General features: G+C 40.7%; 1 protein-coding gene across 2 annotated transcripts in view; it reads right to left on the bottom strand.

The window, feature by feature from the left end:
• Window positions 1-24852, bottom strand: part of egfra (epidermal growth factor receptor a (erythroblastic leukemia viral (v-erb-b) oncogene homolog, avian)) — a 279179-nt gene that overhangs the window by 87152 nt on the left and 167175 nt on the right. For both annotated transcript variants that reach the window (XM_068005749.1, XM_068005757.1), the window contains exons 2-5: window positions 14406-14557; window positions 7395-7581; window positions 3664-3792; window positions 2020-2088 (exon numbers count right to left, since the gene is read on the bottom strand). In XM_068005749.1, the coding sequence (XP_067861850.1) occupies window positions 2020-2088; window positions 3664-3792; window positions 7395-7581; window positions 14406-14557 (537 nt within the window). The remainder of the gene's footprint in view (window positions 1-2019; window positions 2089-3663; window positions 3793-7394; window positions 7582-14405; window positions 14558-24852) is intronic.

Below are 24852 nucleotides of genomic sequence, written 5' to 3'. Positions count from 1 at the left end.
TATAAATACATTGTCAAAATGCATTTCCTTCTTATGTCCTCACTGAGTTGAAATCAAGAAACATTGCACGGTTGCTAACTCTAATACATATTTTTCAGAACTTCAGAGTTGTGGAACTCCTTACTTCCCTCAATCTTTTCCTCTGCCTACAATCTTCAAATGTAAGGAATCTTACAACACCAGGTTATAGTCCAACAAATTTATTTTAAAATCACAAGCTTTCGGAGATTATCTCCTTCGTCAGACGAATCTCCGAAAGCTTGTGATTTTAAAATAAATTTGTTGGACTATAACCTGGTGTTGTAAGATTCCTTACATTTGTCCACCCCAGTCCATCACCGGCATCTCCACATCATGGCTACAATCTTCAAATGTAAGGAATCTTACAACACCAGGTTATGGTCCAACAGTTTTATTTGAAAATCACAAGCTTTCGGAGGCTTTCTTCAGGCTTTTAAAACCCAAGCTTGGTACTGTTTAATTGATCAATAATTCTTGATTTACTTGTCTTCTCTCTTACTTTTATCAACCTGGGTGTTCTTCCACACTAAGGGTCTTGGCCCTTTATCTTGGTTTTACAATAGCTAAACTGTAGTCACAGTTACAGTTAAATTTAACATAAACCTGCTTAGCTGTACACTATCCATTCAATATTTTAAACTTTTAAAAAAATTATTCGTTCATGGGATGTGGGTGTCACTGGCGAGGCCAGCATTTATTGCCCATCCCTAATTGCCCTTGAGAAGGTGGTGGTGAGCCGCCTTCTTGAACCGCTGCAGTTCGTGTGGTGAAGTTTCTCCCACAGTGCTGTTAGGAAGGGAGTTCCAGGATTTTGACCCAGCGACAATGAAGGAACGGCGATATATTTCCAAGTTGGGATGGTGTGTGACTTGGAGGGGAACGTGCAAGTGGTGGTGTTCCCATGTGCCTGCTGCTCTTGTCCTTCTTGGTGGTAGAGGTCGCGGGTTTGGGAGGTGCTGTCGAAGAAGCCTTGGCGAGTTGCTGCAGTGCATCCTGTCGATGGTACACACTGCAGCCACTGTGTGCCGGTGGTGAAGGGAGTGAATGTTTAGGGTGGTAGATGGGGTGCCAATCAAGCGGGCTGCTTTGTCCTGGATGATATCGAGCTTCTTGAGTGTTGTTGGAGCTGCACTCATTCAGGCAAGTGGAGAGTATTCCATCACACTCCTGACTTGTGCCTTGTAGATGGTGGAAACTCTGGATCACATTCCTTACTAATCTTCTTTTCTCCTCATAACTCAAGTGGCCTAAGCCACAAAATCATCTATGTTACCCTTCGCTGAATCTGCCCAAGGCATCAAGACATTTCAAACTAAAAGCATGAGAACAGAAAACAAAATTCTAAGTTCTGTCACCAGAAGCAGCTTCATTCTTCTCCTGTTATATGGAATTAAGAATGAAACATTTCCTATAGGAATTGGCACTGGCCTCTATTTCTCTGTGCTTTATGCATTTGCTGCACTTTGGTAAAGTCCAAAATATCAGACAGAAAATTATTGAATCACAACTACCTTAATTGTCACAGTTAATGGCTAAACTGTTATATAAAACCTATCTTCAAGTACAAGCCTTTGGCATTTTTGGAATAAATTTTCTGGTAATCAATTGAGGATTCAGTTTAAGCAAAAAGGTTTAAAAAGGCATGAATAAATTGGGATCTTGCCATGCTAGCAATCTTTTTAGCACGTCAAGATAACCTCTGGCATGGTAAAATGCTGATATAAGCATGTCTTGATTTTACCACCGTCTTAGATCAGATATCTTGTACACCTTAAGAAATAGCTGACCACTAAAATTAGGGCTTTAGTTGCACCTTTAGAGGTTGAAAGCAGCACATGGAAAGATGAATGAGTCTCTAAGAGAGTAGCGTTTAATAGCTACTGTTTTAATAGCTATTGTTTCAAGAGCAATCTTGTAATGAACCACAACTGGAATGACCTGATTTTTAAACATGAAATTGCAACTCTTAATTTTAGAAGCTGAGAAGCTAATACTTACATCTCTGACAGTTTGCTAAACCTGGGCCCCAGCAACTTTCATCTCGACACTCTGCATGACATTTTGTGCCTGTAAACCAAAAAATAATAAAGATAATGGGACTCAACTACAAAACAAAATATCAGTCCAAAACATCAACAGTAAAGGAATAAAATTCAGTTTATAAAAATGGTGATTGGAACATTAGTCATCTTTCTCTGACTAATGTGAGAACATAGTAAAGAAACACCCTCTCCCAAAAAGTTGAATCAAAATATATAGCTTGGCCTTCTGATTTTCAAGGATTGTTTCCCCCTTAAATTGTGTGTAAAAATTGAGTGAAATCATTGCCTGTAAAAATGTTTTAGGCCTTTCCCTGTAATATATACTATGGAGTGACACACAGTAGGGTAGCAAAGTCGTGCAATGTATTAATGTTCTAACACCCTGTGTTCTGCAATAGTAAGACATGGATTTGGTGGATTTGCTAGAAAAATCTACTGGCCAATGGTCCTGACTCCATCAATCTTCCTGGCTGCCTCCTTAGGCTGCAACTCCAAGCTTTCTCTCCCACTTCCAATCCATTGTTAATTACACTTTTATGTGACCTCTGAAACATAGCCCACCTCCTCTACTAGAATATAAATCTATGACTTTATCACCTCGCAGTTGAATTTCTCCAACGCTCCCTCCGTACTTCCACCCGCCATAAACTATCAACCAGAACACTGTGGACCACGTTCTCACCCACACTAAGGTCTGCAACCCCCTCGCCAATCTCCAACTGTTCTGAAGAAAGGACTTACGAACAATGACGGACAGGAAAAGACCTTCTGGTCCATCCAGGATATCCCACACAATTGCGGTATTTTGTGTATCACAATGTATACAAACCCCACCCCACCCAAAACCATGTGATCTTAAGATTCCCCATGGCCTTATCCCTCTCTGCCTCCACAATTCTCTTCAGCTCCATGTCCCTGTGCACATGTTTCAACAATGGCTTACCTCTTGTCCCCACTTCCTCCAACCAACATCAGGAGCTGCTATGCATCTGCCTTCAGGCTCTCCCTCCTCAGTACTTCCACTTCGTAACCTGCCTCCCATCCTTCAAAAACCTCCTGTGGATTCTTCTTCTTGGTTGTACTTTCACCCTTTCCTAACTACTCTCCTTCTCCCTCCTGCTCAATATCCACTACCCTTGCAAAGTGTTGAGGCAGCTTTCTGTACACAAGGAGCACCGTAGAAATGTAAATTGCTGCTCCCTGTAATTTTGCAATCCACCATGAAGAGAAAAACTAGAAAACAGAACTTTCCCAACCCATAATAAATTACAAATGGTTACAGAAGTATATTTAATTCCAATATGAAGGACAAAGTTCTAAACTATTCAGTTTACACATGTAAAATATTTCAGTCACTCTTGTTCACATGAGGTAATATTATTGTACGTAACATGCATGTATCAAACAGATTACAGAATAAAAATCTCTCTAAAACAGAGATCTCTTTAACAGAGATCCCAAAGCTACAAAATAAACTAGGCTCGACGGGATTTTCTTTTTGTTTTTCTATTTTAATCTGGTACCACTTTTGACTCTCAGTTGCAGCAAAGTAGGAACATAGGAACATAGTAAAGTAGGTAAAAGTGAGCGTATTGCTTACAATTTCCTGCAGTGAAGTTTATTGTCATATTAGATGCCTTGTTTGTTTCCACAATGTCATCCCATTGAATGGATTGCAAGTAACAAAGCTGTGGGTTAGACGTGATTCTCACACTGCCAGATAAAATTTCTGAAAGATAAAAATAAACAAGTCATCCAAAACATGCCCACAAGAGGATCTGAAATCACACAATTTTCAATCCTCTTCCATCCCTCTTATTTGGCCATTTTTTTTCCCAGCCCTCCTCCTAGTGTCATTTAAAAAAAATTCATTCTTAGGTTGCGGGTGTTACTGGCAAAGCCCCATTTATTGCCCATCCCTAGATGCCCTAAGGTGGTGGGCCTTCTTGTGCTTCTGCAAAGCAGTTTGATAGAACTGAGTGGCTTCCTAGGCCACTTCAGAGGGCAGTTAAGAGTCAGTCATGTTGGTGTAGGACTGGAGTCACATATAGGCCAGAACGGGTAAGGACGGCTGGCTTCCTTCCCTAAAGGACATTAGTGAACCAGTTGGGTTTTTACAACAACCCGACTAGCTTCATGGTCACTTTTACTGGTACCAGCTTTTTATTTCCAGATTTTTTTTTAAAAACTGAATTCAAATTCTCAAATTGCCAGGACTCTGGATTAGTAACATTACCACTACACTACCGCACTCCAAACTGAGGTATTGCAGCAGTCTGTTTCCTCCCCCAATGCCTACCCTTCATGTGTAAGCCTGGATAGTAAGTTTTGGCAGGCTAATTGATTGTTGGGCAACACAGCCGAACCTGATCCTATCATCACCTGACATCCACACATGTTCAGGGTTTACTGGACAGCAATTCGAAGCAGGAATCTTGATCAATTTTTTTCCCCTTTACTCAGGAATATCGAGGCCAAATTTAGCACTGACTGATATCGTTAACTGAGCAAAGAAAGGATCAAACTTGAAAGCCTCCTGAAATGTACGATTAAGTGTACGAATTGTACCAAATGTCTGAATTCTACCAGAGAGGCGGGGGTGGTGGTGCGGGGGGTGGGGGGTTATTGCAGCTTGATTGATTCCTGGGATGAAAGGGTTGTCCTATGAGGAGAGGTTGAGTAGAATAGGTCTATACTCTGTGGAGTTTAGTAGAACGAGAGGTGATTTCATTGAAACATGAAAGATTGAGGGGGTTTGACAGGGTTGATGCTGAGGGGTTGTTTCCCCTGGCTGGAGAGTCTAGAACTAGGGGGTATAGTCTCAGGATAAGGGGTCGGCCATTTAAGACTGAGATGAGGAGGAATTTCTTCATTCAGAGGGTTGTGAATCTTTGGAATTCTCTACCCCACAGCGCTGTGGATGCTCAGTCATTGAGTATATTCAATTCTGAGATAGATAGATTTTTGGACTCTAGGGGAACCAAGGGATATGGGGATCAGGCAGGAAAGTGGAGTTGAGGTTGAAGATCAACCATAATTGATTGAATGGCAGAGCAGGCATGAGGGGCCGTACGGCCCACTCCTGCTCCTATTTCTTATGTTCTTATCTTATGTTCTTAGACTTGTTCCTGCTCAAATTCTTTTCCCATATTTCCCTGAGCTATGCCCATCTTTGAAATCAACTCTTCCTTAGTTAATTTTCAGGGCAATTCTCATCAGTAGATATGAATCATCTGACCAGAATCATTATATGCAGGAAGCACTTAAGGTTTATTCTTCTAACTCAAAACTGCAATCAGAAAGATGTTACATTGTCTCAAAGTTATGCCTTTTGTTTCAAATCCCATATTGACAGCCCTGCCTGTGTGTTGTGCATATTTTTCTTGTCAGTGAGTATTGAACCAGAAGGGCAATATCAGCACTGGAAAATTTATGTATGTATGGAAAGTAAAAACAGTACGGGTAACAGCTGGAGCTGAACATTATCTGGCTGAAGAATGGGTACAGCTGAACATTTTAGATAAACTGCTGATTCATGTTTCTTTTAAGGACAGCAAGCCAGCTGTCTGAATAAAGTTTCTATTTCAGGAAACACATGCTGTAGCTCCTTTTGACCGGCTGGTTGGCATTCTGTCTTGAAGTGATGCCAAGCAAAGGTTAGGTAGTTTCCTGAATGTGGCAGAAAAGTAACTCTGAGCCACTGTTGTGCACTTCCTAGCAGCTGATTAAAGATGACTACTGACTAATGCCAGTGAGCAGGTTGCCCACCTGTCCTCTTGGCTGGGTTAAACTCATAGCTATAAGTTACACACGTGGGGAAAATTGAAAGGTTATCAAATTCACTTACAGGTTGGTAACTATAGGACTTTTAGGAATTGATTGTTACATATCTTTACCAATATCCAAGTTTAGCTGTAAGATACCATCTCAGATATCAAACATTACATCTTAACCATCAATGCTGGACAGGTGAATTCCTGGTAATATTATAACCATAACTATAAATATGCAGACCACAGAGGCTCTAGCCATTCAATACTTACCTTGTTGATTTTATATACACGATATTTAAAAAAAGTCAATACAATATTTTCTGGTCTTTTCTTGAATACATGCATCTTTCCCATCACCTGTTTCATTTAAAGGCATGCCAATGTCAGAATTTCACAATAAACCACCTTTGTGCTCAACAACCTTTCAGACATTATTTTAATGATGGTTTATAGCGCTCTGGTATTAGTTAAAAATCCATCTGGAATGTCCTGAGACCCCACCAAATGTACATTCTGGGACTAACAAACTAATGCAGCGATGCTATAATTAACCAATTAATGAATAAAAACATAGCCGAGGCTTAGAATATAAGAGCAGGGAGGTTATAATGGAACTGTATAAAACACTGGTTAGGCCACAGCTTGAGTACTGTGTACAGTTCTGGTCACCACATTACAGGAAAGATTTGATTGCACTAGAGAGGGTACAGAGGTGATTTACGAGAATGCCAGGCCTGGAGAATTTTAGCTATGAGGAAAGAATGCATAGGCTGGGGTTGTTCTCTTTGGAACAGAGGAGGCTGAGGGGTGATTTAATTGAGACGTACAAAATTCTGAGGGGCCTAGATAAAGTGGATAGGAAGGACCTATTTGGTATAAAGATTGGAGGGGAGCAGAGGAAAAAAAATTTCACCCAGAGCGTGGTGGGAGTCTGCAACTCACTGTCTGAAAGGATGGTAGAGGCAGAAAACCTAAACTCATTTAAAAAGTACCTGGATGTGCACCTGAAGTGCCGTGACCTACAAGGCTACAGACTAAGTGCTGGAAAGTGGGATTAGGCTGGGTGGCTCATTTTCGGCCGGCGCAGACATGATGAACCGAATGGCCTCCTTCTATGCCATAAATTTCCTATGATTCTATGATCCCAAGATTTAAATGATGTACTAACACAATGCATAGGTAATGAAATAGATAGCTTGGATCTTACTTTATTTTTTCTTCTTTCCCACTGGAGTCTCTGCTTGTCAAATATCATTGGTTGACAGGGTGGGATGAAGCCCTGCTCCTAGGTCTCTACCAATGCAGTGCTATAGCCAACTGCTCAGGTGACTGGCTCTCCCATTTTCCCTCCCTTTTTATCCTCTAATCAGGGCTCCCCATGAATCAGCTGAGATCAGGAATTCTCTGTGTGGATAACTGCAGGTGCAAACTCACGTTCTTCGATGTGACAGTGTGGAGGATCTCAAACATTATGCTTGATTATAAACACACACACTTCATTTTGCACTGATAAAACACACACACTTCATTTTGCACTGATAAAACACATCAAACTAACCTGTAAGATTTCTTAAAGGTAGCTCATTAAGTCCAATTCTTTCATCCTGATCATAGTTTGACAAAACAACAAGGGCAAATTTGTCATCGTAAAGCTGGTGACCCCGAATGATCCTAAGATTCACCAGCGGGATCCTTGAAATTTTGTTGAGGGCTATGAGGACATAACCTGAAACTTCCTGAATACTCTGTAAATCAATAGAACACCCATTATGTGTTATATGCATTAAAATCATTTATTAAAAGGATTTTGTAGGTATTACAGTACCTCTTGCAATACATACTGCACAAGATGCTAAACAGACATACAAATTATAAACATGAAATATTAATTCCTGTTTAAAGTGGTCAACTTTTCTTTTCTAATTTTCTCCTCTGTTTTCCATAGATTCCTTGCTGAGGCATTGTAAAGAGTGCACTGCTTGCCCTCCAGTATCTCACCCAAATTCCCATTATTTGTGTGATATTTGCAAGGCTATTCAACTGTGGGGTCATCACAGCCCAGCATCATATTGTTCTCGCCTGACATCCACACACATGCACTTCGAATAGGAGTCATTGCATGCAGATCAAGATCAGGAAATGCTGCCAATTTTGCCCTCCCCTAGCCCTGGGCATTTAAGGCCAAAGCATTAAATCTGGTCGATACAATTCAGCTATTCATCGTGTTAATGTCAGGGATCTATAATCTTGTATAATAATAGTTAAGCGGTGAGTACATCATAAAGCAATGTGATATTTCTGATATTAAAACCCTTATCAGTTTTTAAATTAATAAAGTACGAGAAGGGGCAAGACGCATAGTAAAGAGCAAAAAAAAAGGAAATCACGCTTTCCGGAACCAACTTTAGTAGCAGTGGAAGAGCTGGTTCACTGTTTAAAGGAAAGAGGTGTGTAGTTGTTGGCTAGAGAAGAGAAATGTAGAACTGTATCTTTGAAGAATTGAAAGAAACAAGATTTTCTTTGCTCCCACTGAAGGTGATGAAGAACATCACAGTGCGAGAGTACCAACTGTGCAATCTGAAGTTGATGAATGTAGAATGGAATAATCAGCAAAAGAGGGGACAGGGTCGGATAATAAATGGAAGGGATCATTAATATGGAGAAGAAACAGAGTGGGAGAGAGGACAGAGCCCCAGTGAACCCGTGATTTAATGGAAAATGAGTCAGAAGGTGAGCCATCTACTACAGCACAAATAGAGCTGCAGTCTGTCATAATTTGAAGTCACTTAATACGAATGATATGATCATGTGAAATTTGTGAGTACCAAATTCCCACTCTTCTGTTAGTAATATTGCTTAATTTCAATTACTGGATAATTCACATTTTTTAGTGCAAAAATTACTCTGAATTATCAGTATGTGACTGAACCCCTAAGAGGAAATTAGATAGTGATGAATATAGCATTCATGGGAGGTTGTATAATGTTAACTTGCTTAGCAGTGCATGGTGCCAGACCCAGTCAAAAGCTTTGGAGCTGTTTAAGGCAATAACAGATGACTAAGTCAAAGACAATTTTTAAGTCTTATGTATATGTATTACATTTATACATGACATACCACAGTGCTATTACCCACCAATACACATTACATCTAATTCCAGTAATTTAGCAGTGATCAAATCTTCATGCATCAAATTCCTTGGCCATTGATGTTCACTAACACATACTGGTGGGAAGAGAGAGAAAGTGCCTCCCACATGCCATATTCATATATTAAAAATAATTCATAAATCACAAAAGCTGTTAGAGGTGACTTCAACTTACTAGAGATAGATTAGGAAATTATAAAGGGTGCAATAGGAGTGAAAACATTATCCAGGACGCAATATTGGATCGTTACATGGAACAATTAGTCTAAGATTCTACATGAGCTGCAGTGCCATTAGTTCGGATATTAAGTAGGAACAAGGAGACAGCAGAGCAGGTCAGAGTCAGAACATGATAGCGTTTAAGAGAATGAGTACATCAGAAACATTCAACTTTGGAAAGGTAGAATTTGAGGGAATGAGAGGTGAGGTTAGGCAACTGGACTGGACTGTTCAAGGAAAAAAGCAAGGAAAGGTGGATTTAGAAATATTACACACAGAACATCACTGCAGATGGGAAAGAAGGGTAATGGGTGAAAAAGATCATTGTGGGCAACAGTGGCAGTAAAGTTGGGAATAATGCCAAAAAGAGTACAAAGCTACATGTAGTAGATTGAACTGGGTGAATATAAAAACAAAGTTAAGCAGGTTAAGAAACTGATGAGGTGAGCTAAAATAGAAAATATCGTTAGGATAGCAAGGAATATTAAAAGACACATCAAGCATTTCTGTACATTTGCAGCAAGCAGGTAAAAAGGTAAGGATGGCATTGGATTTTCATGCAAGGGGAAGGGGATTACTAAAATAGGTAGAAATTTCAGATATGGCCGTCACTGATAGGCTGAGGAACTCAAAGGAAAGCAAGGCACCAGGCCCAGATAGATTTGATACTAGGACATTTAACGAAGTGACCAGCAAAATCGGTCACATCCTCCACACTATATTTGGGGAATGATTCCAAATAGAAATACCACCTGAGGATTTGAAAGTGCTAGTATTACACCAGTCTTTAAAGAAGGGCGTAGGAAACAACAAGTCAGTGAGGCAGACATCAGTTGTGCTTAAAATATTAAAGGGCATCCTGAAAGAGAGGGGTAATGAAACAAACCTGCATGGGTATGGTATGGTATTGCGTGAATTTATGGGAGGGAGGGAAGGTCTGCGTGGCAAACTGGAGTTGTTCAAGGAAATGACTGATCTTTTAGACAAAGAAAATTCTATGGATGTGATATATTTCGATTTCAGAAAGGCTCTTGACACATACCACACAAGAAAGTAGTCCATGGAATAGGAGGCAATCTACAGAGGTGGACTGAAAATTGGCCAAACCAGAAAAAACAATGATTATGAATTGAGCTGCATTGACATGGTGAAGGGTCACCAGTGGGGTGTCAAAGAGATCGGTGCTGGGGCCATTACTGTTTACAGTATATATATATATATATATATATATATATAATTTGGAGCTGGGGACTGAGCTGGCTAAGTTTGCAGATCACACCAAATTTGGTGGAGGGATTCAAAAATAGAGATGAGGCAAACCGAATAAAATAAGGCTGGATAGGTCAGGGAGGTAGACTGATGAGTGGAAAATGGCATTCATTGTGGATAAATGCAAAGACAATTGGAGGAAATAAAGAATGGAAATATAACCTAAACAGCTCTAGGCTCCAGGACGCAACACGGGAGAGAGATTTGGGGGTGTCATGTTTCAAAATTTCTGCCTATTTTCCATAGTAGGATTTTGGTGCAAATTTATATTTATCTTTTTAAATTAAAATGATATTAAGTCAAGTTTAACTCACAAGAGGTTAAATCTATTATAACAAAAGCAAAATACTGCTGGAAATCTGACATAAAAACAGAAAATGCTGGAAACACTCCGCATAAAGTAAGGATAAAGTGAAGGATGCAGGGACCACTTGTGGTAGAGACCAGTGACACCGAACCTTGACAGAATATTTAATGTGAGATAAAAGAAAGAACTTACATTTATATAGCACCTTTCATGACCTCAGAAAGTCCCAAAGTTCTTTACAGCCAATTAAGTACCTTTGAAGTGTAGTCACCATTGTAACATGTGAAACGTGGCAGCCAATTTTCACACAGCAAGATCCCGCAAACAGCAATGAGATAATCTATTATTTTTTAAGTGACGTTGGTTGAGGAATAAATATTGGCCAGGACACCATGGAAAACGACTATGCTCCTCTTCGAATATTGCCGTGGGATCTTTTACGTCCACCTGAGAGGACAGATGAGGTCTTGGTTTTAACGACTTATCCGAAAGACTGCACTTCCAACAGTGCAGCACTCCCTCAATACTGCACCGGAGTGGAGTGTCTGCCTGGATTTTGTGCTCAAGTCTTTGGAGTGGAACTTGAACCCACAGTCTTGTGACTCAGAGGCGAGAGTGCTACCACCGAGACAAGGCTGACACCTAATGTATCCCTGACGTTTGTAACGGGGTATTAGTGGGTAGCTTACTGAAACCAACCCTGCAGTGTGCAACAGCAATAAGGAAAGTTAACCACATCTTGGGGGTGTACAGAAAGAAAGAATTTACATTTATAAAGAACCTTTCATGACCTCAGGATGTCTCAAAGCTCTTTACAGCCAATTACAACAGTGACTACACTTTTGAAGTGTAGTCACTATTGTAACGTAGGAAACATGGCAGCCAATTTTCATACAGCAAGATCCCACAAACAGCAATGAGATAATGACTTGATAATCTATTTTTTTTTAAGTGATGTTGGTTGAGGGATAAATGCTTGCCAGGACAACGGGAGAACTCCAATGATCATCTTCAAAAAGTGCCATGGGATATTTTATATCCGCCTGAGAGTGTCAGCTGTCGCTCAGTTGAGAGTACTCTCGCCTCTGAGTCAGAAGGTTGTGGGTTCAAGTCCCACTCCAGAGACTTGAGCATATAATGCAGGCTGACACTCCAGTGCAGTACTGAGGGAGTGCTGCACTGTCGGAGGTACTGTCTTTCGGATGAGATGTTAAACATCAGGTGGACGTAAAAGATCCCAAGGCAATATTCGCAGAAGAGCAGGGGAGTTCTCCCCGGTGTCCTAACCAATATTTATTCCTCAACCAACATCACTATAACAGATTATCTGGTCATTATCACATTGCTATTTGTGGACCCTTGCTGTATGCAAATTAGCTGCTGGGTTTCCTACATTACAACAGTGACTACACTTCAAAAGTACTCCACTGGTTGTAAAGCGCTTTGGGACGTCCTGAGGTCGTGAAAGGCGCTGTATAAATGCAAGTGTTTCTTTCTTTTAATGTCTTATCCAAGTTGATGGCACCTCCAATAGTGCAATCCTCCCTTAGTACTGCACTGAAGTGTCAGCTTACATTATGTGCTCAAGTCTCTGGGATGGGGCTTGAACCCACAACCTTCTGACTAAGAGATGAAAGTGCTACCACTGAGCCCAGGCTGACATTGTATAGCCAGTATAGCTATAGAGATGCAGCTCAAATCCCAAGAGGTGATGAGTCGACACAAGTCACCGGTGCAGCTATACTGTGCACAGAATGCAAGAGAGTCATTACAATCAGTACATGTTTGAAAATGAAATGAATAGGACAGCTCTTTAGTGGACTACATGCGACAAGTGTATATAGTTTCCAATGTTAATAAAAAATAACACTGGGTTAAGTTACTGCTCAATAATTTTACTCGGTGGTTCCTATAAATAAATGATTGGTATCAAACGATGACCAATTACTTGGTTTGATGATTCAGAACATGGCAGTGAACAAATATTCTCTTAACGGAAACATTTGTTTAAAAATAACATCTGCACAGGCGCTGATTAATGCTACAGAAATTCTGCAGGGTTTACATTGATAAACACGTGGTTGTCCCCACTGTATTCAGTATAAGCAACAATGTGCAATTATACAAATGGGTACTGAAAACACACTGCACTTAATAGAAATGTTAATTTAAATTTACAGGAATTAAAAATTAACTTGTTTTTCTATTTACTCCCATGATATTCACTTCTGACAACTGAACTTTAGCTGTACATTCTCAGCGAATACTTAGTAATGGGTCAGAATTACACATTGTTCTCCATTTATGTTTCATGTCATCTTCTAAAAATGTTGGATGACTTTGGTTATTGCAAATTATAAAAAGGTACATTTCAGAAAATCTGACATTTATGGTGTCATCCTTGGCTCAATGGTAGTACTCTGGGTTTTGTGTGTTAGAAAATCATGGGTTCAAGCCCCATGGCAGTGACCTCAGGCTGACACTTCAATACAGTACTGAGGAGTGCTGCACTGTTGGAGGTGCCATCTTTCAGTTAAACCAAATCCCAATATGTCTTCTCAAGTAGATATAAAAGATCCCATGGCACTGTACAAAGAAGAGAGCAGAGGAGTTCTCCCAGTGTCCTGGCCAATATTTATCTTCAACAAATGTCACCAAAACAGAATATCTGGTCATTAATCTTATTGCTGTTTCTGGGACCTTGCTGTGTGCAAATTGGGTGCCGTGTTTCCCTGTATTACAACAGCGACTACACTTCAAAAGTAATTCATTCGCTGTGAAGCACTTTGAGACATCCTGAGGTCATGGAAGGCGTTATATAAATTATAGTTCTTTCTTTTACTTGAGAATTGAATAAAATGTGGCAAGTGAGATATTTATAACTAATAATAAATGTGAGAATTTACTTCTAATTCCTTTCCTGGCGAGCAGAGTTGACACCCCAAGCAATACTATAGACATTTCTGGAAAGGCTACACAATGATTTTAACAAGGATAATTAACAACAACAACTTGCATTTATATAGCGCCTTTAACATAGTAAATCGTCCCAAGGTGCTTCACAGGAGTGTTATCAAACAAAATTTCACACCGAGCCACATAAGGAGGTAGTAGGACAGGTGGCCAAAAGCTTGGTCAAAGAGGTAGGTTTTAAGGAGCGTCTTAAAGGAGAGAGGGGTAGAGAGGTTTAGGGAGGGAATTCCAGAGCTTAGGGCCTAGGCAGCTGAAGGCACGGCCGCCAATGGTGGAGCGATTAAAATCGGGGATGCGCACGAGGCAAGAATTGGAGGAGTGCAGAAATCTCAGAGGGTTGGAGGAGGTTAAAGAGATAGGAAGGGGTGAGGCCATGGAGAGATTTGAAAGCAAGGATGAGAATTTTAAAATCGAAGCGTTCCCAGAGCGGGAGCCAATGTAGGTCAGTGAGCACGGGAGTGATGGGAGAACGGCAATTAAGAGGGGTGGGGGTGAGAGAGAGAGAGAGAGAGAGAGAGAGAGAGAGAGAGAGAGAGAGAGAGAGAGAACGTGCCATGGGACAGGTGAGTTCCATAAGACAACATGACAGGACTGTTCTATCACTTCTGCTGTTTTCAGGCTTGGATGCGAAAAACATAAATAAGGCCCATTACCTGAAGGAAGGATACATCATGATATGGTTCCAGGAAGGTTATTTCCAGATTGCCCATCACTACCTCACAAGCATTGTAAGTTCTGCGAAGGTTGTTGTAATGGTCATCCACATTTGACAACAATGTTAGTTTGTTTTCAATACCCGAACAAACTGCAATAATGAGAAAAAAAATTAAACAAATACTGATAAATTTGAACAAATATTAAGCTAAAATAAATTTATTGTAATCCATTTGCTGGCATATTATGAGATTATAAATCAGATCTGACACAAATGAACCTGGAAAAGACAACTTATTTCAAATCACTTGATTTTATTAAAAAAACCTCTTATAATCCAAGTTGCATACAAGTGTATTTTTCTTTCTTTAAAAACTACTTGTGTGTAGCAAAATGGATGGATAGATAAATAGATGGCTGGACGGATGGATGGATGAGTGGGTGATAACTGGGTGTGGAATTAGTGAATTATATTACTGAAGGTTGCTAACCACACAAACATATATGATGTGGAGATGCTGGTGATGGACTGGGGTGGACAAATGTAAGGAATCTTACAACACCAGGTTATAGTCCAACAGTTTTATTTGAAAATCACAATATTTCAGAGGCTTTCTCCTTCGTCAGGTGAGTGTGTGATTCCTTGAAGGAATCACACACCATCACACGAGAGGACACCACCCACCAACATTGTCTACCTCATACATTGCAGGAAAGGATGCCCCAGAGCATGGTACATTGGTGAGACCATGCAGACACTGCGACAACGGATGAACGGACACCGCGCAACAATCGCCAGACAGGAGGGTTCCCTCCCAGTCGGGGAACACTTCAGCAGTCAAGGACATTCAGCGCCCGATCTTCGAGTAAGCATACTCCAAGGCGGCCTTCGAGACACACGACAACGCAAAATCATCGAGCAGAAATTGATAGCCAAGTTCCGCACCCATGAGGACGACCTCAATCGGGATCTTGGGTTCATGTCACGCTACACGTAACCCCACCAGCGAAAAAAGAGTTATCTGTTTTTAATACAACTGGTCATTCTCTCTCTTTCTCTTCCTTTCGGATGTTTCTCTCTCTCTCTCTCTGTCTTTGGGTTCGGACCGTTTGTATATTCAGTAGTCTTGTATGTACTGTCTCTCTGTCTGAACACTTTGATTGCCTTGACAACGGGCAGTTGGAAAGATTATCTGTAATCACCAGGTATTGTTCTCTGACTATACATGCGGTAACCTTCAAGGAATCACACGCTCACCCGACGAAGGAGAAAGCCTCCGAAAGCTTGTGATTTTCAAATAAAACTGTTGGACTATAACCTGGTGTTGTAAGATTCCTTACACACAAACATATAGACCTAAAGCCACTGTCTTCACTGTCACTGTGTGGAAACAGACATTTATAAAGTAGATCGTGCTGCTGGAATATGCTAAAGCTGAACATTCCAGCAAAGTATTTAATTTTAACAAAAGGTTTGGATTCAAATTAATGCATACAGCTGTTTAAGACAACACGGCTCTTCAGAAAAAACAATAGAAGTAAAGAAAACTAGGCACGTTAGATCAGTAGCAACATTCAAAACAAAGTACATATGACATATTGACTGGAGCTCAAAATCAGATTTCTTTGGCTTCTTAATGGAGAATGAGCCAGAATGCCAAACTGGAACAGTAGCAGACTGATCAGACAATTCCACAAATGCATCACACCATACCTGTAGCATAGGTGCAAAGTGGTTGTGTTTTACAGATACAATACAAAAATACAAGCTTAATCCGGTAAGGCCCGACACCAGAACAAAGAGGAATGAGCCTCCCCGGAGGAGGATGTCTCAATCCACTTTACTTCACAGTCAATTCGGGTCTTCATACCTGATTAACATTCCAAGCTTTACATGAATGCAAAACAGTTTCAGCTTTGCACTGAGGCTAAACATGTGAAGAGAAAATGGACTATTTGGGTGCATTTACATTACAACTACAGTTCTCAAATCAGTAGCTGCGGTTTGAGTTCCAGCCAGGCAGAACATAGTTTACATTGCTCGGCTCCTGTCTATGCTAGAACTTATAAGTGTCCTGTTTAGGAGAATGTTTTGGGCATGCCTAGATACATACATGCCTGTACAGAGCTGTCTCTAAAGATTGAAGTCTCTAACTTTTAAGAGAACAAGGAGGGGTGAATCCCCTCTATCTGAACATTTAAATGAACATCCGGTAGCTTTGCAAACCAGGTTTGGCACTGCACTGGATTTACACTGCATGCGGTATCAAAAGAAAGTGATGCAGGAGTACCCCTTCCAGGGGGCTTCAATCTGGAGTAAGTTTGGATTATGGAAATCACTTTACACCAATCTTAAACTGGCAGAGCAAATGTATCCTAATATTGAAATTCAACCATTTCTGTGCAAATTGTTTTAAAATTTCCTTTCCAGTTTAGAATAGAATAGTGATGTAACTATCAGCACTTCGACCTGGAGTTTCCTCCACATTTGCGCCCAGATACCCCCGCAAAACGATGCAACAAACTACGTGCTTCAAAAATCACGAAACTTTGGGCGTAACTAATTTATGCACATAACTACAATACGCTCAAGTCTCATCGACCTTTTACATCCGCCCATCAAACCCTCCGTCTGAACGAATGTCCGCCCATAAAACTGGCCACGCCCCTCTCAAAAATCAGTATTCTACAATTGCGCATGTTCGGGGGTCTCAACATTGCAACCAGATTTTCAGATGCAGCAGGAAACCAAGTCATTTTTCTGGTCTTGTATTTATTTATTTATTTATTTTGGTTTTTTTTTAAATTTATCCTCACTGAGACCTGCTCTGTATTTTCTGTTTCTTTTAATGCATTTTTATGGCATAAGTATAAGTCATATTAAAAACTGAAAAGCTTCCCCGGTTGTAGGTCCTTGAACATGTTGTGCCTCATGTTCATGAATGATGGTTAAATGAGTTCAAACTTAAATTTTAAGACTCAAAAGAAAAAATATACTAACTTGGGTTTAGTGTTTCCTTGGGCCCCAACTGTTTACGTTGATTTATGCCCATTTTAAGTTTGGGTGTATTCTAATGAAATTGGGAGGATACTTGGGCATAACTTGACACTGGCAAAATTGACACAACATTGGGCGCAATTTCGGGGCTAACTTGGACAGGTTGCATCAAACGAGGAAACTCCAGGCCTTCATCTTTACAACAGCTATATAAATAGATTGCAAGGAAAAGAGAGCATAGGTTAACTTAATCAAGATATTTTGATGCTAAATATTTGCAATTTTAGAATTGAAAATGTTTGATAAGAATTATAAACAATTTTACAACACCAAGTTATAGTCGAGCAATTTTATTTTAAATTCACAAGCTTTTGGAGGCTTCCTCCTTCCTCAGGTGAACGAAATGAAATCCTCGAAATGAAATCGCATTTATAATTCACAGAACAATGCTTGGTGATTACAGACAGTTTTTTCAACTGCCCGTTGCCAAGGCAATCAGTGTGCAGACAGACAGGTGTTCTCCGCAGCCTTCAACATGTCATCAATGACGACGAACACCTCGCTATGGCCATCCCCACACCTCCACTACTCGCCTTTAAACAGCCACCCAACCTCAAACAGACCATCGTTCGCAGCAAATTACCTAGCTTTCAAGAGAACAGCGTCCACGACACCACACAACCCTGCCACGGTAACCTCTGCAAGACATGCCAGATCATCGACACAGATACCACCATCACACGAGAGGACACCACCCACCAGGTGCATGGTTCATACTCCTGTGACTCGGCCAACGTTGTCTACCTCATACGTTGCAGGAAAGGATGCCCCAGAGCATGGTACATTGGCGAGACCATGCAGACACTGCGACAACGGATGAACGGACACCGCGCAACAATCGCCAAACAGGAGGGTTCCCTCCCAGTCGGGGAACACTTCAGCAGTCATGGACATTCATCCACCGACCTTCGGGTAAGCGTACTCCAAGGCGGCCTTCGAGACACACGACAACGCAAAATCGTCGAGCAGAAATTGATAGCCAAGTTCCGCACCCATGAGGACGGCCTCAACCGGGATCTTGGGTTCATGTCACGCTACACGTTACCCCACCAGCGAACAAATGTTATCTGTTTTTAATATAACGGGTCAGTTGCTGTCTTTTCTATGTTTCTACCTCCCTATCTCTGTTTTTTTTTGTTTGTTGTTTTTTTGGTGATTTGTATATTCTGAGACCTTGCAGGTAACACCTGCCTGTCTGCACACTGATTGCCTTGGCAACGGGCAGTTGAAAAAACTGTCTGTAATCACCAAGCATTGTTCTGTGAATTATAAATGCGATTTCATTTCGAGGATTTCATTTTGTTCACCTGAGGAAGGAGGAAGCCTCCGAAAGCTTGTGAATTTAAAATAAAATTGCTGGACTATAACTTGGTGTTGTAAAATTGTTTACAATTGTCAACCCCAGTCCATCACCGGCATCTCCACATCATGATAAGAATTAAGTACTGAATATATGGTTTCTTTCTCACAAAGATTAATTTACAGACAATGAATGGCAGAAAAACCTATGTTCTAGTTATTGTGCAGGCCGGTCCCAGTGCAGTATATTCTTTTGTACCATTCACATGTCAAACCTGCAATTACCCTCAGTACCCTTAGGCAGAGGAGAGATTGGGAGGAAGATGAAAAGTCAGCCAGGGATCCGGAACCTGACTGCAATCTACAAAAGGGAATATATATGAACATCAAGTGAAAGCAGGATCAGATTCAGCCATGATGCACCCCACAACTGAATATTGCTGACAGTTACTATCTAAGCTAACATCAAGAACTGCCCCTGGCCTGAGGTACCGAAGGACTGCCATTGCCTGTGGAACCATTCCCCAATATAGGTCACTAATTTCAGGAAAAGGGAGAAGCAGAAGGAGAAAAGAAAGGTTCTGCTGTATTGCCTTTATGATTTCTAAAACTTCCTGATACCAATACCACTTGATGCTTTACAACTGGGACATTATGAAATCTTGCCTGAGGGTTACACAAGCTTCAGACGCAGTTTACAGTAATACACTACCAGTCCGTCTGGCAAACCTTGGGCAACATTCCAGCACAACCATGTCTGAAGGAGTAGCTTTTAATTCTTTTTTTAAATTACACACTAGAGGTCAGTCTTCAACTCACTAAACACCTTGTAGCAAAGAAAGGGAGACAACACACGTACACACACGGCAAACATTGCATAACCTGCAGCAAAACACGTGTAAATTATTTGTGTGCTGCTCAAAGTTATTAAAGGGCTGTCACGCTTTCATGGCATCAGGTTTGTAAGCTGGGGAATGCATAATGACAGCCTGTCATGCAATTACATTTGTTCTTTAAGTAAAAATGATTTAAAATAAGACAACTGGCACAATCTTATCATCAATAGGTAAAGTATCGCTTCCAAAAATGAAACTTTGTATTCTTAAACCCAAAAGAGAAAGTTGAGGAACAATAGTTATAAAAGGGTATGACTGCGATGTGAGGACAGGTGCATGGACAATTCCTGTGAGGATGCAACACAATTTCACAGTCTTGCTTCAAGTGACCTGATCAGAAAGAAGAGGGGAAAGCAGGGACCTCAAACCACTAGATATGAAACAATTTAAACAAAATGGAGTCAATATTCATTATATCTCATAAACATTGATATATAGGCAAAGCACATCTCTTTCATAAAAGCAGTTAAATGTGTTTCCCCTCCACAAGGATTTATAATCCATTTTACCCATCCATTCAGGATTGAATGGTGCCACACATTTACTGGATCTTACTCCTAAAACAGACTTAGTTGCTATTGGAAGCCAACTTATCCTTATGGCCAATAAAGCAGAGCATAAGCCGAGTTCTTAAAGCAGTCAGTTCCAACAACTTAGGTTTCCGAACAAATCCTCAATATATTGACATCTTTAATCTGTAATTCTGTTTACATTATAAGCAGTCCTTATGTTTTAGAAGGGTTGATTGGTGCGGGGGGGGGGGGGGTTCACAGTGAAACAAGCATCGGCATTGCTTCGGGAAGTTTCCAATGGGATAAATGGAATAATCAGTTCCAAAATCTCTAATCCAAGTCCATTATAGAACCATACAAAAGATACAGCACAGAAGGGGGCCATTCGGCCCATTGTGTCCATGCCGGCTCGAAGAACAACCGGGTGCCTATTCTAATCCCACCTTCCAGCACACGGTCCATAGCCCTGCAACTTCCAGCACTTTAGGTGCAAGTCCAGGTACTTTTTAAAAAGAGTTGAGGGTCCCTGCCTCTACCACTAATTCGGGCAGCGAATTCCATACACCCACCACTCTCTGGGTAAAAAAGTTTTGCTTCATGTCCCCTCTAATCCTTCTGCCAGTCAGCTTAAATCTATGTCCTCTAGTGTTTGAACTCTCTGCAAGGGGAAACAGGTACTTCCTGTCTACTCTATCTGAGCCCCTCATAATTTTGTACACCTCAATCAAGCCTCCAGTCAGCCTCCTCTGCTCCAAGGAAATCAACCCCAGCCTATCCAATCTCTCCTCGTAGCTGCAATTTTCAAGCCCTGGCAACATTCTTATAAATCTTCTCTGCACTCTCTCCAGAGCAATTACGTCCTTCCTGTAATGTGGTGACCAGAACGGCGCACAATACTCCAGCTGTGGCCGTACCAGCATTTTACAGAGTTACATCCCTGCTTTTGTATTCTATACCTTGGCTAATATCGGAGAGCATTCCATATGCCTTCTCCACAACCTTATCTACCTGTACTGCCACCTTCAGGGACCTGTGCACATGCACTCCAAGGTCTCTCACTTCCTCTCAATATATTCCCGTTTATTGCATATTCCATTTTACTGTTTGCCCTCCCTAAGTGCAGTACCTCACACTTCTCCAGGTTGAACTCCATTTGCCACTTTTCCGCCCAATCCATCAACCCATTGATATCTTCTTGGAGTCCACAGCTATCCTCTTCACCATCAACTACACGGCCAATTTTTGTGTCATCTGCAAATTTGCCAATCATGCCCCCTACATTCAAGTCCAAATCATTAATATACCACAAACTGCAAGGGACCCAACACTGAGCCCTGTGGCACACCACTGGAAATGGATTTCCATTCGCAAAGACATCCATCGACTTTTACCCTTTGTTTCCTGTTACTGAGCCAATTTTGGATCCAATTCACCACATTTCCCTGTATTCCATGAGCTTTTACCTTTCTGACCAGTCTGCGATGTGGGACCTCGTCAAATGCCTTACTAAAATCCATGTAGACAACATCCACTACACTACCCTCATCAATCCTCCTTGTCACTTCCTCAAAGAATTCAATCAGATTTGTAAGGCATGACCTTCCCTGAACAAATTCATGCTGACTATCCCTGATTAAACCATGCCTTTCCAAGTGACAGTTTATCCTATCTCTCAATATTGATTCTAATAGTTTGCCCACCACCGAGGTAAGGCTGAGCAGCCTATAATTGTTTGGCCTTTCCCTCGTACCCTTTTTAAACAATGGTGCTACGTTTGCAGTCTTCCAGTCCTCCGGTACCTCCCCTGTATCTAGCGAGGATTGGAAAATGGTCCTCAGAGCATCTGCTATTTCCTCCCTGGCTTCCTTCAAAAGCCTAGGAAACAATCCATCCGGCCCTGGCGACTTATCAACTTTCAAAGATTCCAGTCCCTCTAGTACTTCCTCTGTTGTTATGTTTACCTTATCCAATATTTCACACCTCTCCTCTTTAACTACTACGTCTGGATCATCCCTTTCCTTTGTGAATACGAAGACAAAATATTCATTTAAAACCCTACCCACATCCTCTGCTTCTACACACAAGTTACCCTTATCATCCCTGATAGGTCCCACCTTTTCCTTAACTATCCTCTTGTTCTTAATGTACTGATAAAACATCTTTGGGTTTTCTTTAATCTTAGTAGCTAATATTTTTTCGTGCCTTCTCTTTGCTTTCCTAATTTCCTTTTTTACATCATCCCTCTACTTTCTATACTCCTCTAGGCTTTCTGTGACAGTCATAAGCTTTCTTTTTCTGCTTTATATTGCCCCGTATACTTCTAGACAACCAGGGGGCTCTAAATTTGGCAGTGCCACCCTTTTTCTTTGAGGGGACGTGTCTGCATTGTACCCGTAGAATTTCACTTTTTAGTGCCTCCCACTGATTTCTCTTCAAGTAGTTGTGTCCAGTCCACTTCTGCCAAATCACCTCTTAGTTCTGTAAAATTTGCCTTCCCCCAATTTAAAAACGTTTACTCCTGATTTAACTCTGTCCTTTTCCATAATAATGCTAAAACTAACTGAATTGTGGTCACTATCCCCAATATGGTCACCCACTGTCACTTCACCCACTTGCCCATCTTTATTTCCCAGGACTAAATCTAGAATTGCATCCCCTCTTGTTGGGCTTGTTACATACTGGCTAAAAAAGTTCTCCTGGACACCGATCAAGAATTTTGATGTTAGGGTAGTTGAAGTCCCCTACTATTATTGCCCTCTTATTGTTGCACTCAGAAATTTGTCTACATATTTATTCTTCTAAATCCCTTTCGCTATTCGGGGGTCTATATTACACTCCTAGTAGTGTGACTGCCCCTTTTTTATTTCTTAGCTCAACCCATATGGCCTTGATTGATGATCCATTTAGCATATCATCCCTTCTCACAACTGTAATTGATTCTTTAACCAATAATGCTACACCCCCTCCTTTTTTATCACCCACTCTATCCTGCCTGAAAACTTTGTATCCAGGGATATTGAGCTGCCAATTATCCCCCTCTGAGTCAGGTTTCCGTTATAGCAATAATATCATGCTGCCATGTCTCTATCTGTGCCCTTAGCTCATCTGCTTTGTTTGTAATATTGTAAACAATTTTACAACACCAAGTTATAGTCCAGCAATTTTATTTTAAATTCACAAGCTTTCGGAGGCTACCTCCTTCGTCAGGTGAACGATGTGAAAATGTAATACTCCCTGCACTGAAGTATATACCCTTTAACCCCATCAAATTCCTGTGCTGAACACTATTTAACCTTTGCTTCTTTTGCCTTTGAGTCACTAACTACGTCACTAACTGCTTTTCTACTTCCCGTTTCCTGGTCTGAATTTGTCCTATCTGTACCTGCTAAGTACAGTTCATGTTTACAGAACAGTTTATGTTAGTTGCTGGATCAAACTCACTCCAGGCAATGCTGGATCAGTTGTGTTGATCATTTGTAACATTGTTTAGTTTAGAACTGTTTAGTTTTCCCACTTTTAACAGTTGAAAAAAAACGTTACGGACAGGCATGATCAATGACCTCATCACTGTGCCCACCCCTGTTTACAAAATTGGTAATACCAGCTTTAAGCAGTCAGGTGACAATGGCTTTCAAAACAGCTTGCGTCATTTAAAATTAATAAATTGGTTTTGAAACCTATAATATGTACACAACATTTGCAGGTAAATAAAAGTGACAGTATTGTTACTGGGCTTTTGGTGCAGTGTAATGATAGGCGTGTGAAATAGTTGTACTCTGTCCACTTGAATTGTGAAAAACACCAGCAGAATTATAGATTTGGTCCTTTCAAACCTTGTGTCTGGAGAGAGCATTTTGAGGTAGTTAACATTAAGTTAAAGGACTGGTGTTTCCAGGTTGGGATGATGATGGTGGGAGGAATTTGAGGTGATCTTTAAGAGTATTGTACAAGAAGCAAATCACACAGCACTGAAGTGTATTGGTTGAGGTGCATTTTTTTTCCTTTGATGCTAAATAGAACCAGACTAAAATCTCATTGGAAAAATAAATGGTACCTTTTTAGCCTATTTTTATACACACAACAGAATTCCTCAAACAAGACCCCGTTACCTTTTAATCTGTGTATCAGGAGAGCAATATCAAACCAACCGACATGTACTATTGTCTCCCAATTAGTGTCAAATGGTTCTAGTCTCCAAGTAGGCAGACTCCAAAATCAGAGACCCGCTATTCTATGCATGTGTGGGGTCTAATGATGTATGCAAAGGATGGGCTTGGGAATTTGACACTGAGCTGCTGCAATAATTCTGCAGAGGCTTTTATTACAAGACTTCCTTGCTTTTGTACTCTATGCCTCTATTAATAAAGCCCAGGATCTTGTATGCTTTTTTAAACAGCATTCTCAACTTGTCCTGCCACCTTCAAAGATTTGTGTATGTGTACCCCCAGGTCTCTCTGTTCCTGCACCCCCTTTAAAATTGTACCATTTAGTTTATACTGTCTCTCCTCATTCTTCCTACCAAAATGTATCACATCCAAGTATTAATGTTTTCTTTAGGGATTGAGGGGTATCACACGATACTGGGTTATTATATACTTCTAAAACTGGTTTTACATTTGATACTAAAAAGCAAACTTAGTTGCAACTATTGACTGTAAATTAATTTGCCAAAAGATAGCAG

The sequence above is a fragment of the Heptranchias perlo genome, chromosome 2, assembly GCF_035084215.1.
Source record: "Heptranchias perlo isolate sHepPer1 chromosome 2, sHepPer1.hap1, whole genome shotgun sequence".
NCBI classification, from domain to species: domain Eukaryota; kingdom Metazoa; phylum Chordata; class Chondrichthyes; order Hexanchiformes; family Hexanchidae; genus Heptranchias; species Heptranchias perlo.
This window is presented reverse-complemented; position numbering and strand designations above follow the sequence as displayed.